We start from the raw sequence: 16,585 nt of genomic DNA, 5'->3' as shown, positions 1-16,585 counted from the left end.
GGCACTGTAATCTGCCGACGACCAAAGTGACACTTCGAGGAATTTAGTTGGAGCCCAGCCTCGCGAAAGACTTTGTCTAACATCTTTGTCAAACATCTAACATCTTTGTCAAACATCTTATCGACCTCCTTTTGAATGATGCGGCGCTCAGCTGGAGAGACGCGGCATGGCCGTCGGTGGATCGGATGGGCATCGCCAGTGTTTATGCGGTGCTTGACAGCGCAGGTTGGACCCAGAGGACTGTCGCAAAGGTCAAAGATGTCCCTATAAGAGAAGAGGCGGCAAAGGAGATTGTCAGCATGATGGGGCGAAAGGTCTGGAGCAATCATTTTTCTCAGGTCGGGAGGAGACAGATCTGGCGAAGAAGACGGGATATCGGTGGTTTGCGAGCGACCCGCATCAGCAAGAGACAAGGTCGAGATAACGTAATCGTAGGAGGGCGTCAGCATAGCGAGTGAAATGCCTTGTGGGAACACTTGTGAACACAGTCCGAAATTAATCACAGGAAGACAAGTAAGATTGTCCCGTATAGTTATAACAGTGTGCCGCAAACCAACACTGTGCGTCAACAGAACGGAGGTGATGGGAGCGAGCACATAATCACCGTCGGGGACTGGTGGAGAGGGCGTCACAGCAACACAAGTCACGGCTTGAGGCGGCAAACGAAAGTGCTCAGCAGAACAGAGCCGACTCTTTATTGGTCTGGGTTAATCAATTACACTTGGTAGGTCAAGCTGTACAGTACCAGCGGAACAATCGATGAGGGCGGAGTGGGCGGACAAAAAGTCAAGACCGAGGATGACCTCATTGGAACAGCAGACGAGGACGGTGAACAAAACAGAAGTTTGACGGCCGGCAACACTGACACGTGCGGTACAAAGGCCAGCTACGGGAGACGTACCACCATCGGCCACACGGACAACACGTGATGGTGCAGGGCTCATAACTTTCTTCAACTGCCGGCGGAGGTGAGAACTCATAACAGAAATATGGGCGCCGGTGTCAATCAAAGAAGTAACAGGTAGGCCATCCACTTCAACGTCGATCAGGTTCTGATTGGTAGGGAGCGTCAACAGAGGAGGAATTGGAGAGCAGGTCGGAATAACAGCTTCCCCTCCAGGAGCTGCAGCCGTTAGTTTCCCGAAGGAAAACGCCGGGAGTAAGACGGAGACGGGGAACGGCGTGGTGGAGTTGACCGTGAAGGTCGGCGTCGTGGGGAGGGCGAGCGGCTGTAATGGGCGGTGGTAGTAGTGGTCTCAGCAGATGTGTCTTGGTCAGGTTGGCTTGGTACCTGGTGCTGGCTTCGGGGTGGATAGTGGAAGCTGGATGAGCTGGGTCGAGAAGACGAGGGCCAAGGACTTCGGCAATATCGTGAAATGTGTCCAACACGTCCACATCGAAAGCAAATGGGCTTGTCGTCAGGCGTCCGCCACGCATTCGGATCGCGATAATTCGGAGTGGGGTAACGGTGTTGGAGAGGGTTGAAGGTGGCCCAAGGGTAACTGTCAGGGTAGTTCACAGAGCAGATGGTTTGAAGGCCCACGTTGGCCAGTTGTTGATGAACCATGGATTGTATAAGGGATATCATAGGTGGGGCATCACAGGGCTCTGCTCTCATTAAATGTGCGGGCGATGCGGCTTCGATTTCGCGCCGAATGATTCGGGTGATGGACTCCGATGTTGAAGGCTGAGTCGGCATACGAACATCCTCACAGGTTGATGTCGCTGCCGTGTTCGGAAGGCGGGCGAATTGGTGGGCGATACGTCGGCTTTTAGCATCTTCGAAGTGTCGGCATTCAGTAAGAAAGTCGTTGACTGTCGAAGAGTTTTTAAACACAATCAGGTTAAAAGAATCGTCCGCGATCCCTTTCAGCAGGTGCGCAACCTTATCGGCTTCTGTCATCTTGGCGTCAACCTTCCGGCAAAGGGTCAGCACATCCTGAATGTACGTCAAGTACGACTCGGTAGGCGTCGGCACACGCGAGGCAAGTTCTTGCTTGGCAGCACGCTGGCAGTCTGCAGGTTGGCCAAACAACTCTCGAAGTTTAGTCTTACATACGCTCCAGCTTGTGAGCTCCTCTTCGTTGTTATCGAACCAGGCCTTCGCCGTTCCCTTTAGATAAAATATGACATTCGCCAACATCATGGTCGGTCCCACCTGTAATGCGCGCTTACACATTCGTAGAGTCGAATTCATTTGTCGACGCCGTTGCCAGCAGTGCCGGAAAATGTCCCAGGGCCACGGGGTGGAGCCAGGACGACGGTTGGCATGGCGGGCGCCGCTCACGCAGTTTCACCGCTCCCCGCAGGGGCGTCTGCGTCAGCAGGCGTTTGGTGTGTTACGACACCACGGACCCGAGCACATGAGGGTTGGCCCCTCCCGCGTGTAGCCGTGCGCGGCTTAGCCGTGTCCGGGGAAAAGAGGATCCTGGAGGTTGAGCCGATGCCGGGTATTTGGACCTTTACGGCCCCTCGGTGGAGGCAACACACCTCTTTGGCCTCCGCTTCACGTAGACGGCACCCCCGGACTGACCCACCCGGGGGAAAACGGTAGTTGCCTTTTCCTGTCTCTCACTCTCCAATCTTCGCCTATCCCTCTCACCTTCAATCTTTCCTGTCTTCTTCTCTCTTCCATTTACTTCCAACATTCCTGGCAGCAAGGGTTAACCTTGTGTGTTATGATCTACCTTGATTATAACATATGCGGTTATAGTAACAATGTACAGTTGGCATGGCAGTGCTTGCTTCATAAGAATCTCTGCCGTGTCCCCTCGTTGGGCTCGGTGGTGGGTGACTGGCATTGATACCGAACAAACAACTCATTCCATGGGACCCTCGAAACCCTTCTCACCTGATCGTTCCCCGAAAAGGGGGCGCACCGACGCAACCTTTGAATTCTTTTTGCAGACACGAGACACATTCCCTAAGTATCATGTGATTCACTGTGAAAACACTGATAAAAAAGCAACAAACATTTCACCCTTCTTGGTGTCAAAATGTCTCACGGAGGTAATTGGAAGTGGCTACAAAGCCACCAAGATGGCAAGTGGGGACCTTCTGATTGAAGTAAAAGACAAGATGCAGTGCGAGAAACTAACAAACCTGGTGGCATTTGGCGATAAAACCATATCTGTTAGTCCACACCGAACAATGAACACCGTCAAGGGTGTGGTTTCAGACGACGACCTCATGGATTTGACTGATGAAGAACTCTTGAATGGATGGAAAGAAGAAAATGTTATAAATGTACAACGCATAAAAATCAGGCGCGATAACAAAGAACTACCAACCAAACACATAGTACTTACTTTCGGCTCTAGCACACTCCCGGATGCAATAGAAACAGGCTACCTCAAACTGCGGTGTAGACCCTACATTCCAAATCCACGACGCTGCTACAAGTGTCAGAGGTTTGGTCATGCCTCTCAAAGCTGCCGAGAACGACTAACTTGTGCGAAATGTGCTACAAAAGATCACTCTGCTGATTACTGTACTGCTGAGGCCCATTGCGCGAACTGCGATGGCAGCCACCCTGCATATTCCAGATCTTGCGTAGCCTGGAAGAAAGAAAAGGAGATCATTACTATCAAAGTCAAAGAAAATATCAGTTTCCGGGAAGCACGACAGCGTCTTTCACCTGCATTTTCGATGAAAACTTCTTTTGCCGAAGTGGTGCAACAGGGTGCAGCACCACGACGGACTCCGGCGGTCGCCCAAGGCACGCGCAGCGTATTGAGGCGACTTCCACCCGCCCCCATGGTGGGAGCAGCTGAGGCTGCCCTGCCTCCCTCGAAATCGGCCACACCAGAGGCCTCTACTAGCGCTGGCAGCAGCCATCGCAGCTCAGAGGCTAAGGAGGTTCCATCGGCCTCCGGGCTGGTGAGGCCACAGCCTTCGTCCCTCGAGGCGAAGGCTACACGACGTACACATCGCTCGTTAGAGCGAGTGTCCAGCGCTTCACAAGAGGCTATGGACACTACCCCAAGCAAGGTGGTGCAACCAGCACCTAAAGAGCGGCCAAACTCTTTGGACCGCTCTAGAAAAGACAAAACCAAAATTACAGGGCCGCAAACGGCTCTGTAATCTGAGGCAACACTTCCTTTTTGTACACACAGCACCAATTTACTTTCATTATGGATACACAAATCATTCAATGGAACGTCAGAGGCCTTATTATGAACCTCGACGATGTCCAAGAACTTCTTTACCAACACAATCCAAAGTGCTGTGTGTACAGGAAACGCACTTAAAATCGAAACATACAAATTTTCTCCGACAGTATGTTACGTTTCGTAAAGATCGCGATGATGCTCTCGCATCATCAGGCGGTGTTGCCATTGTAATTCACAAAAGCATAGCATGTCAACGTTTGCAGCTACAAACGCCCCTTGAAGCAGTGGCAGTTCGACTTGTCCTTCTCAACAAACTCATCACCATTTGCTCGCTTTATATACCCCCACATTACCACTTACACAAACATAAATTTCAGTCCTTTATAGACGAATTGCCAGAACCTTATCTTGTTCTTGGCGATTCAATGCACACAGCAATCTGTGGGGCGACTCTCGTATCGATGCGCGAGGCCGTCTTGTTGAACAATTTCTTTTTCCTCTGGTGCGTGTCTCCTGAATAAGAAGGAACCTACATTTGACTCTATCGCAAATAGAACCTTTTCTTCTATTGATCTTAGCATAGCTTCCCCGTCTCTATTTTCAGAACTTGAATGGGAAGTTATAAAAAACCCTTACGGGAGCGACCATTTCCCAGTACTGCTGAGAGCAACAAGACAATACGAGTCTCCACCACATGCCCCCCGGTGGAAGGTCGATGCAGCGGTCTGGGATAAATTCCAAACTCTTACCAGTACACTCCCGTGGGCTGACATTTCATCGCTCGGAATTGATGGTGCCGTCGAGTATTTTACTAAATTCATAATTGATGCAGCCTCTAAGTGTATTCCCCAAACAAGTGGACTTTCTAGCAAACGTCGTGTTCCGTGGTGGAATGAACAATGCCGGAATGCACGTAGGCAGCAGAACAAAGCATGGAGGCAGCTTCGCGATTATCCTACTGCTGAAAACCTTGTAAATTTCAAGAAAATCAAGTCCCAAGGTAGGAGAACACGCATACAAGCCAGGAGAGACAGCTGGAAAACATTTTTATCAAGTATCAACTCGTACACGGATGAGGCCAAGGTTTGGAGCAGGGTCAATAGAGTAAGAGGACGACAAACACATCCACCTCCCCTGGTACACACGCAGGGAGATAGCCTTGAGGACCAAGCGAACCATCTGGGTGCACATTTTGAACATGTGTCCAGTTCCTCACACTATTCACCAGCATTTATAAGATATAAATCAGCTATAGAAGAACAAAAAATAGACCGAAAGAGCACTGGGAACGAGCCATATAACCTACCTTTCTCCCTAGCAGAGCTGCATGCATCACTCACCTGTTGCAAGCAATCTGCCCCAGGCCCTGACCGTATACTATATGACATGTTGAAAAACCTACCCTCTGAAACGAAGAAAACCCTTCTCTGTCTCTATAATTCTATATGGACCTCCGGCGAGATCCCCTCTGCCTGGAAAGAGGTCATAGTGATCCCCATCCTGAAGCAGGGCAAGGATCCATCGTCCGTATCGAGTTACAGGCCCATAGCTCTAACAAGCTGCCTCTGCAAGGTCTTCGAGAAGATGATAAACCGCCGTCTGATACATTTCCTAGAATCAAACAAGCTCCTTGACCCATACCAGTGCGGTTTTCGCGAGGGTCGATCCACCACTGACCATCTGATACGTATTGAGGCACAGATACGTGAAGCTTTTGTTCACAAACAATTCTTTTTATCTGTGTTCCTAGACATGGAAAAGGCCTACGACACCACATGGCGGTTTGGTATATTGAGAGACCTTTCCCACTTTGGTATACGTGGTAATATGTTAAATGTCATTGAAAGTTACCTGCTGAATCGCACATTCCGTGTTCGGGTTGGCAGCGCTTTATCACGACCTTTTGTGCAGGAAACTGGAGTCCCACAGGGTGGGGTGCTCAGTTGCACTCTTCTTCATTATAAAAATGAATTCCTTGCGTCTATACATCCCACGCAACATGTTTTATTCAACGTATGTCGATGATGTACAGATTGGATTTAAATCATGCAACCTTGCAATCTGTGAGCGGCAGGTTCAGCTTGGTCTGAACAGGGTGGCTAAATGGGCAGACGAGAATGGGTTCTGCCTAAATCCACAAAAGAGCACCTGCGTCCTTTTTCTCGAAAGAGAGGACTGTACCCTGACCCCGACATTGACCTGCAAGGACAGAGTCTACCTGTAAAAACGGAACACAAATTCTTAGGCATAATTCTTGACACAAAGCTAACATTCATACCACACCTAAAACATCTAAAAAACAAATGCATGAAAACAATGAATATTTTAAAAGTGTTGTCACGCACTACATGGGGTAGTGACAAAAAGTGTCTGTTAAACTTGTATAAAAGCCTCATACGAACACGCCTAGACTACGGGGCCATAATTTATCAGTCAGCCACCCCAACCAGCGTTGAAGATGCTGGACCCCGTCCACCATCTAGGTATTCGCTTGTCTACAGGTGCCTTTAGGACAAGCCCTGTAGAAAGCCTTTACGTGGAATCCAATGAGTGGTCACTCCACTTGCAGAGGACCTACACAGCTTTTATGTATTTCCTTAGAGTGACTGCAAACAGTGAACATCCCTCATATTCCACCGTAAATGATTTGTCCAGCTCCCACCTCTTTCATAAGCGACCTGCAGTAAGAGAGCCCTTCTCGTTGCGTGTGAGAAGTCTGGCTGAGGAAATGGATGTCCCACTCTTTGAACATCGTCTAATGACACCCACTATAGAGGTCTCACCGTGGCAGTGGCAGATTGTAGACTGTGATTTGTCTTTTTTACATGTTACGAAGCACGCCCCGGTTACACACATTCAAATGCACTTCCTTGAACTGCAGCATAAATACTCTTGTCCGGAATTCTACACCGATGCATCAAAGTCTCATGCTGGCGTCTCTTATGCAGCGGTTGGTCCATCATTTTCAGATGCCGACGCCCTGCACCCCCTAACGAGCATTTTCACAGCAGAGGCTTATGCAATACTGTCGGCTCTTAAATACATCAAAGAATCGAAAATACCAAAAGCAATCATCTCCACAGACTCGCTCAGCGTAGTAAAAGCCTTAAAATCTCTTAAGAGGCACAAAAATCCTGTAATAGTATCGCTTTATTCATTCATATGTAGTATTTATGCATCTGGGCAACATGCTGTGGTGTGCTGGGTGCCAGGACACCGAGACATCGAGGGAAATGTACTGGCAGACCAGCTTGCCACATCCATCAAGGCAAAAGCTGGCAACACATCTATGCTCGTCCCTGTTCTCGATATGAAGCCATATCTACGCAAGAGACTTCGAGTCCACTGGCAACGTTTGTGGGACAGCCAGACTCATAACAAGCTTCATTTAATTAAGCCCCGTTTAGGGAACTGGCCATCGACCACGAAATCTAGAAGAAATGTCCTATTCTGTAGGCTCAGAATAGGACACACTTACGACACACATAATTACCTGTTGTCTGGAGGCGAACCCCCGACCTGTACTAGATCTGGGGAAGCACTTACTGTACTTCACATCCTACTACAGTGTCCAATAATAGAACCTGAAAGAAAAAAGCACTTTGTTCAAGCCTATAAAGAGAATATACCCCTTCATCCAGCGATGTTTTTACATAACGACCCGATATTTCAGAACGATTCAGTTTTAGCCTTTTTAAACGACATCAACATTTTGCAAGTTCTTCGCCCGGGAGATTCGTAGCGGCATCCTCTTTCAGAGGACGCTGCTGCGACCGCATACTTGAAATGCACTCTCCTCCAGGCCCTTGCTCCTAAGGGTCTCTGGGAGGCAGTAGTGCCTTGTATCGCTTACAACTTTTTATGCTATATTCATTGTGCCCCTATCACGTCATTGTCATGATTTTATTAATTTTGTCTGTTTACGCACCTTTAGTGCGCAGGATTTTAGGCCCCTTTACAGCCACCCTACACCTACCCACTGTCATTGATCATACCATTGATCACTCAGTACAATACGACTTGGCGCTTTTTGGCCATACCTGGCCCTTGCGCCACAAAACAACATATATCATCATCATCTTTGTTTCCTCCTCACCTAGTCGCGCTTCGATAGCTGCTCCCATAACCGCCTTTGTTATATAAGTGGCAATTGGGTCTGGACCGCTTTTCGCCCTAACCTTCGTGATCCATTGGAATCGACCGTGGCGCATCTCTCGCATCTCAGGGCTTCAACCTTCCACGTGCAGGCAGCACATGCACCACCGATACCTTGACACCACAGTGATGACCGAAAGCATCATGTGTTCTTGAGTTCTCTTCAAACATCTTTATATCATACACATATTTGTTTAAATAGGCGAAAGCGCCTCGTGTCACCAATAAACGCTATAACAATAACATTTACTCAGGCGCTCGCAACCGTCAAATTGGGATGATGTTCCTTCAAATGGGGGCTGTTTCCAGCGCATGACCGAAATAACACTGTCATACCATTGCTATGAGGCTGCGGCTGGTGTCTGGGCAGTGAGCTGACATAGCACCTGTACCATTTACGCGTTTAACCAGGGAAACACGGAGAATGCAGGAGATGGAAATTCAAGACGATGAGGAACACGAGAACAAGGTAAGAGCTGGAGCCAACGTTTCGATAAGTGCACTTGTGTTCTCCTCGGCGACACTGCAAGCGAAGAATTTTTGTCAGACAAGCAAGATGAATAAGAAGAGTCTGTAGTGCTGACAACAATTATAGCCACCACCTAAGTGACCTTAAAGTAACGCTAGCGCAACCAAACCATCCACAAATTCCTCTCGACTTGGCTTATGATGTCGCGTCAAGATTAGAGAAGTAGACAGCGTTAGCTAAGAAAAAACCTACACCAGAATCTGATAGACCACCAGCCTTTATAACAAAGTATTCTAATGCCCTCGCAAACATAAACAACATCCTACGAAAATACCACCCAATATTATCAAGTAGTCCTCCCCGTCGTCCAGGCCCCTTCCACGAAAAGAGGAACCTACAATGACACGTCAATCGGCTAACACACGGCGCTGCCTAAAATTCCTCTATACCGACTATCGTAGCACATTACCTTTTTTTCAATTCTACACCCTCGCCGCTAAGACACTCTCGCTCATTACCTCAACCACCCGCCTTACCTTCCCTCCCTTTTAGTAGAACCCGGTCTATATATACTGTGCCGAGGATAGCATATGTCGCCTTGAATAAGACAAGTCCACTTGTTGAAACGTTGGCTCCTTGTTCTCGTGTTGCTCATCGTTTACGCGTTTAACGTCATTTTCATTAAAGTGTGCCGCAATGCGAATATTTTTAGGGGCGAAGCTCCTTAGAGTCGAGCCTTGTCCCCCGTCGCGCCGTTGTACTCGCCGCTCCCGCTAGAGGCGCAGCTGTGCTCTATTTCTCTTTCTCTCTCGTTCCCGACGCGCGCTCTCTCTCTCATCCGTAGCTAGGGGCGCTGCGGTGCACAAGGGCGTAAAGCCCCTTGATCTTGAAAGTAGCGACACTCTCCTCTACGCGCGTGCTTTCCTCCTCAATTCTCCTCACCCGCCGGCTGCGCGCGCTGCGCACGGCACGCTATTGCGCCTGGGCTCCCGCGGACGGGCCGCAGAATTCGATGGAGGCGCATTATTTTGGGCCAGTTGCGCGCCCCAGTAGCGTATAATATTTTGAAAAAATGGTGATAACAGCATGGAGAAGGCTGAAGGCAACGATTATGAGGAGGTTGGTTTCATCTTAAAGCCGTATGAACGACACACACTGATGTAAAACGAGCTTTGAGGCGAGTTCTATACTCCAGTTATTTTTCTGCGACATGATACGCGGCGTTACTTTTTGCATCTGATCTAGTATTGCTTGTGGCAGATCGCTCTATGTTTGGCAGTTTTTTCTTGTATGTGCGCGCATGTGCACCGCAGGTATTATATTCAGTGTGCCTTCTTATAATGAATTACTGGCGAGAGCATCGTCCGTCCATGTGTTTGTCTCAATGTCAAAGTAGTTTTTGCGCTGTGGTTTCTGCATTGAATAGGACGGTTGCGCAATTTCAGTGCGATGAAACGGTGCCGGCAGCCACTCATCACCCACAATAACAGAATCTGAGGAAATGTATTTACACATCATTCTTTAGGCGTCGGTGTCACTGAAGCTTAAAAAATAATCGGTATACCTATGGGAGAAGGCATTCTATCTTTTTAGGCAAAAGAAACGCCTCTGGAAAAGATATTTTGATAATTCACACAAACATGCCATTAAATTGTGTAGTAGGCGGATAGTTAAAATTATGATTTTGATTCGACATCAGAAAAACATTTATCACACAAAAAAAAGAATGGTCAGTAAGATGCTTTATTTTCGTGCACGCGCAAAAAACGTTATTTGACAAGATACAGATAACGTAGAAGAGTATCATATAATATTCAGAATGAGAAACAATGCTAGTGTACAAATATGCCATTTCCGATTGAATAAGAGTTGACGACGTGCGAGGTGATGGAGTCCCGGCAGAATATTCAGCATCCTGAGGAGAACCCCATTTTTATGCAACGTACAAATTGCCGCAGCAAAAGCGCTAATGAGCAGGCCGGAAGAATTGAAAAAATGCAGCATTAGGGGATGCTTTGATACGAGCAATATGAAAGGCGCCTTACCTCGCAAACAACACTGTTCCTTTTCGGAATAAAGTTCTTCCGGCCAATGTTGTGCAGCCACTGCTTCTTGCGCAAGCCATCACGCTTTCCTTGCGGTATCGTAAAAACTGCATAGCCATCATCACGCTTCTTGCTGCAGTTATATGCGCAGCAGCACGGCATAGCGCCAGCAGACAGTGCTCGAAACAGCGCGCAATGTTAGCGCGCGACGTTTTCTATACGCCGAGCCAGCCGAGCTGAGGCGCAAAATGGCGCGAACGAAAAAGCAAAACACAAGCAAAACGCAAGCTCCGCTCGTTTCCAAGCGCAACGGCAGGGAGACCAATCATCGCGCAGGAAAACGCGCCCAAGGTCGTCTGTCGCGGAGGGGACTCGCGAGGGGCGAGGAGGTCGCGCGCCGGCGGCAAAGTACAAAGAGTGGCGGTACTTTCGTACATCAAGGGACTTTACAAGGGCGTTCATTCCCGACGGGCGCTCTCTTTCTCGTTCCCGACGCGCGCTCTCACTCTCTTGTCTGTAGCTAGGGGCGCTGCGGTGCACAAGAGCTTTCGTTCCCAACGCGCGCTCTCTTTCTCTCTCTCGTCCGTAGCTCTGGTTTACCCGAATGATGCCACGGTGCTTCGCCCACTCATCATCATTCACGTCGTGGATATGCGGTAATTTTTTTCAAAAAGTCATTGCTGCACTTTTTCAGGCTTCTCTTAAAGTTTCTTGTCTTGCCTTGTCTGTAATCAGCGCAAGGAAATATGTAAGCCTCCATCATTTTTATTAAATCGCGTGAGCTTCGGCCGCATGGCATGCTAGCACTCTACCGACGAGAGGAGCCGTGATCGGCTATAGTGAACGCGTGCACGCAGAGCAAAATTCTGTTCAGTGCAGGGGGCACACGTTTTGGCAAGGTTACCTGCACTTTCCTGTTTACACAAAACCTGTGTCGTGCGGAACATGGGCGTGACTAAGATGTTCGATCTGCGATACGCTTTGCACTTCGATTTTGTCTGGCTTGGACTCCTTGTGCATGGAAATAGGGAAAATAAATAAAGGAAATTGATCAGCCCATAAAAGGTATTGTGAGCGATGACGCCTCTCGGATAACAAATGTAGTGCGTGTGCACAGCTGAAGTAAACAGCGTAGCAAACAACGCTCACACTGCAAAGTGTTTTGAGCACTTGCACGTATACACGTAATGATAAGACGCAAGCTCACTGCTTTGAATGCTTTTTTGGGTACGCGCATTGTTCCAGGGGTAATCTCTTGAGTGTGTTTTCATCGCTGTCAAACGTAGCTAGAAACTTCTGCGGTGGTTATTTGCAGAGGCGCCATGCGGAAGAACCCTGTCATGCTGTGACTGATAAAACTTGGGCCCCTCGGTTTCCCTTCTTCTCATTATATATATATATATATATATATATATATATATATATATAATGGAGGCTGGTGCTCACCTAAGCGCACGTGTTACGTGACGCCATCGGGCAATCAAGGCTTTTCCACATCCGCCTACATTTGCCCTGAGTGGCGCTGGCTAACACTCCCAGGGCCAGATCTCGTAAACCTAAGTTAGTGGACGAAGTGATAGCCGTCGCCGTAGCACAATGAGCTTTTCAACACGCGCAATGCGGTTGGTGTGGGTTCGACTCGCACCGGCGACAAGTTATCTTGTCCGCTTTGATGTCCCTTGTCTTTATTATTTTTTACAAGTCAATTTCAGCCACAGGTAATTTCCCCGATGCTTCTGTTGGCTTCATTGTCGGTTGGTTTTATGTTATATATATATATATATATATATATATATATATATATATATATATATATATATTACGACCAAATTTTGTAATAGCGACTAAGAGCAAAGGTGTATCATGAACGATCACACGACTGACTGCCGCTACAGCTGATTATATGCTGCACCCCACAAGCCTAGCTGTAGTACAAGAATGAACTGGAAGTGCCACTGGAAAGATACTGGAAGCGTTACAAGCTAGAAAAAGTCACTTCAAGAATGGAAACATGTACGACGCGAAATAAATATGCTACATAATTTTTTTGTTGCAGCAGAGTTTATGCTTATACCTTATGGCGTTTTGATGGGGACTAAGATTCATGTTAGAGGAAAATAATTACGGCAGAACTCCTTTCACCATGCAAAAGAAGTGCCGTGCTCCTCAACAAATGTTGGCCAGACAGCTCCTCTGTCTCATATGTTTCAAACTTCCCTTCATCTAATGTATGTTTGTCATATGAACTGTAGGCAATTTCTGTATTAGCTCTATGGTAATCATCGAGACATTATCTGCCCCCCATCCCTGCCTCCTCTTAATATCACTCAATCCCGCAAACAAAATCATCTGCACTCTCTCCTCTGCTCAACAGTTGGCCCTTGATTCCACACACCAACACACCTACGCAGGTTCAATAAACTTCATCTCACCGCTACACCAAACAAGCTTTTTAAGTCAACCAAGGATTCAATCTGCTCGTATAATGAAAGCAACCTTACCTCTATGCGGATGATCGCACAGATTGTGTGTGATAAAGCCACAAGACGTTAGTCGTTGCCAGCGAACATGCGTTAAACCCTGATGTAGAGTACGCTGGCTGCATCACTACAGGGCGCATCCAGCGTACTGCTAATATTCGCATGAGTTGTATACGGCAGTGTGCGTTCTCTTACTCGACCAGTAGCACTGATTAAAATTATTTCGCAGCCTTATATTCTCTCTAACGTTTGCCCGCGTAAATAATGAAGCCTTACTTTATTGCTTAACGAGGAAGCAGTGGCGGATCGAGGTAAATGTAGCTCGGAGAAATAACAGCGATTGTGACTGGCAGTCTTAGGATCGCTGTTTGAAAGAGTTGACAGGCAAGATTCTGAGTGGCCTCAACCGCATAATCTATTTCAGGTGAAGAAATCGTGCCTAGCACTTCCAATTCAGTGTTCAACTGCGACATGTGCCCTGCTTCCTTCTCGACGCTAGACTTCCTGAACAGGCACCGACGATACGGGCATGCACGAAGGAATCAAAAGAGCCAGCTGTCATCGCAGAGTGGGTAAGCCGTTACACAGGGTGATCAACATAGTTCATTAGGAAAGCGTGAGCATTCAGACCAACATTGCCATTGTCCTACGTGGCTGGTTGATACAACTCGTGGTGGTAAAGGCGTCGTGCGGGAAACCTTTGTTCCTGCGAAAAATACCCCCAAATTTCACGCATCTAGACGTCAGCATATTACGGCATGCTTTCATTTGTAGTTTTTCTGAGCTAACCTTCCTTTGCGAACCTTACCAGACAATGCTGACCGTCGCTGCTGCTGGTGGCTGCTGCGACAGTGTTGCCGCAATGCGGACACAGAACGGCACGCATGTGTACCGCCAGTGTGCGCGAATCGACTTAATGTGTAGCCTCAACTGCACTAAGCCTACATATGTGCTTGTGCCAAGCTCTGTTCTCCACGGAATCACGCCGTGAAACGAGAAATGGTGCCTAAAATATGCACATCAAACACTCATGTGTAAATCAATGCGAAGCTAAGCGTTCCTGAAGCGTTTACATGGCCAAACGCGATGCGTACAATTGCCCTGTTTTGCAACGTGTAATGTCCGGCAACATTGCCGTGCATTACACGTATTACACGTTGTACTCGCACATACAGCGTTCGGCGGCGCGCGGCCACGATGTATATAAATTATACCGTTCACAAGCCATGCCGAAATGGAAACATAACTTCGTGCGAGTGCACACTGTGAAATGCCTGCGCAATAATGTCGCCAAGACGGTAGCGATGTTTAATGTCCTTGGAGAAAAGAATGGTGAGGATAGGTGTATACCGAAAGAAGTATGACTCGAGCGACAGTGGTAAGGTTGACTATCGTTGGCCCGTTCTATTGCAGCGGCTGTGGCCGAAGGTACCGGCGCACTGATGTGCTTTTCCACTGGTATGCTCTCGCTCACACGTCGTAAGCGATCATACGCACGCACCAAAAAGTATTAGAGGGTTATTTGGCATTTGCACGAGACGTCTGTGTGCGATTGTTGCCAAATTAGGTTTCCAATGTGTTAAGGGACAAGTATGAAGAAACACAACTGAGGCCTAATGGTATAAGCATCAGGCTCTTGAGACGAACGATGGAGGTTCGGTTTCGGGATTTGGCACGCATTTCTGTATTTCCTGTGTATGGGCTATTCCGCCAGATAGTAGCAGTAGTGACGTTCAGCAAAGTCCTGGAGGGTATGTTAATGAAGTTTCACTTGAAAATCCTCACCGCAGCAAATATGCGCATTCACGCGCGTCATTATATATTAAAAACGAACCTTTCTGTGCCTTCAGACACGAGGTCTAATAGAGCACGTCCCAAAAGGGGCCACCCTTTTTTTCTTTCTGTGAGTCCCACTTGTTAATCGCGCCTCTTTCCGCAGGGAGGACTTTCCGCTTGCCGCGTGATCTGGCCCAGAAATCATTTAGCATGCGAAAATAAAGAATACGAGGGAATGGAGGCGTCAGTATAACATTTTAGGTTATATAAGGAAGCATGCGGCACAGGATTTCCAGGGCAATCAAGAGACATCAGGGGATAAAATTTATCTCGCACTAGGACACTCCCTGGATTCGGGCCGCTGAGGGCGGAGCTTGTCTGTAATGGTGTTAGCATAAAATATCAGCTGTCTGCGATGGCACACAGCTAATCTTGGAGAAGCGATTACTAATCAGGAGAACAAACCAGTGTCTATTTTTACTCGCTATCTTGCCTTGACTGCAGGATCGGCCCACTCCAACGTAAAGATACATACGAAAAATTTTGGACGACCCGGATTAGAATGCTTTGCATTAGAAGTTCACCGCTGCCTCCTGTGACTGTCTCTAGCTGAACACGCGCCCGTCTGCTTATATATGCGAGGTTGAAATGTTTCGAAATTACGTCACAGTGTGGAAGACATCCTCTTAACTGCTTTTACAATGCCATAGAGCATTGTATTTTTTTCCCGGCTGTTGGAATATCTCCTGAGGAGCAATTTCTCTTATGCTTCCCGCATTTGCAGGTCGAGTTCTCAAGCGGAGACCAAGGAGCAGCCGCCCTTTGTGTGCGACATCTGCAAGAGGAGTTTCCTTCGGCGAAACGCGCGCACCTCCCACGTGAGGATCCACGCCAGGACCGGGTACGAGTGCACCGATTGCGGCCGCCGCTTCTCGAACTCGTCCCACCTCTCCCGCCACCGAAGGACCCACTTGGGAGACGCGGAGAACTTCGTGTGTCCGGAGTGCTGGGCGGGCTTCGCCAGGAAAGACGTGATGCAGAGGCACATGCTCTCGCACACCGGAGAGAGGCCGTACGCGTGTCGCATCTGCGGTGACGGGTTCACCCAGCGCGTGAGTGCCAGGAGGCACGAAAAGAACTCGCATGGTGTGGAGTGACCGGCACGATTAGCGCGACGGCTTTGGCGGGTCGGAAAACTGCGGTGAACCAACACGACAACAGCAGGACTGCCAGCTCAGAGCTGAGTCAGCACTCTGGATCAAGCACTCTGGATCAAGATATAAAACATATTGCACTGGTGTTCGTCTATGTCAATGCTAGTTTTATATAGATAAGTTGATGGAAAGAAATAGAGAGGGACGCCGTAAAAAAAGTAGGATAACACGGAAACTGGGCAGTAAATTGCCAATGGGGCACTGGACATAATTATGTGAAGAAAATTGTCAACCGGAAACTGCATTCTGTACATAGCGGCCCACAGCACCTATGATTTAGGTAATTTCGGGTACTGAATGGTACCGGAACGTTTAGAGACGACGGAATGACCAA

At 48.1% G+C, this 16,585-nt stretch overlaps 1 protein-coding gene across 1 annotated transcript in view; it reads left to right on the top strand.

The window, feature by feature from the left end:
- LOC119463954 (histone-lysine N-methyltransferase PRDM9) overlaps positions 1-16,232 on the top strand; it is a 37,700-nt gene extending 21,468 nt beyond the window's left edge. The window contains exons 2-3 of the mRNA XM_049656646.1: positions 13,686-13,833; positions 15,822-16,232. Coding sequence (XP_049512603.1) covers positions 13,686-13,833; positions 15,822-16,194 — 521 coding nt within the window. The 3' untranslated portion in view covers positions 16,195-16,232. The remainder of the gene's footprint in view (positions 1-13,685; positions 13,834-15,821) is intronic.
- Positions 16,233-16,585: the final 353 nt, after the last annotated feature.

Source organism: Dermacentor silvarum, chromosome 9 (genome assembly GCF_013339745.2).
Source record: "Dermacentor silvarum isolate Dsil-2018 chromosome 9, BIME_Dsil_1.4, whole genome shotgun sequence".
NCBI lineage: Eukaryota > Metazoa > Arthropoda > Arachnida > Ixodida > Ixodidae > Dermacentor > Dermacentor silvarum.
Note: the sequence above shows the minus strand (reverse complement) of the source record. Positions and strands in the feature narration are given on the sequence as shown.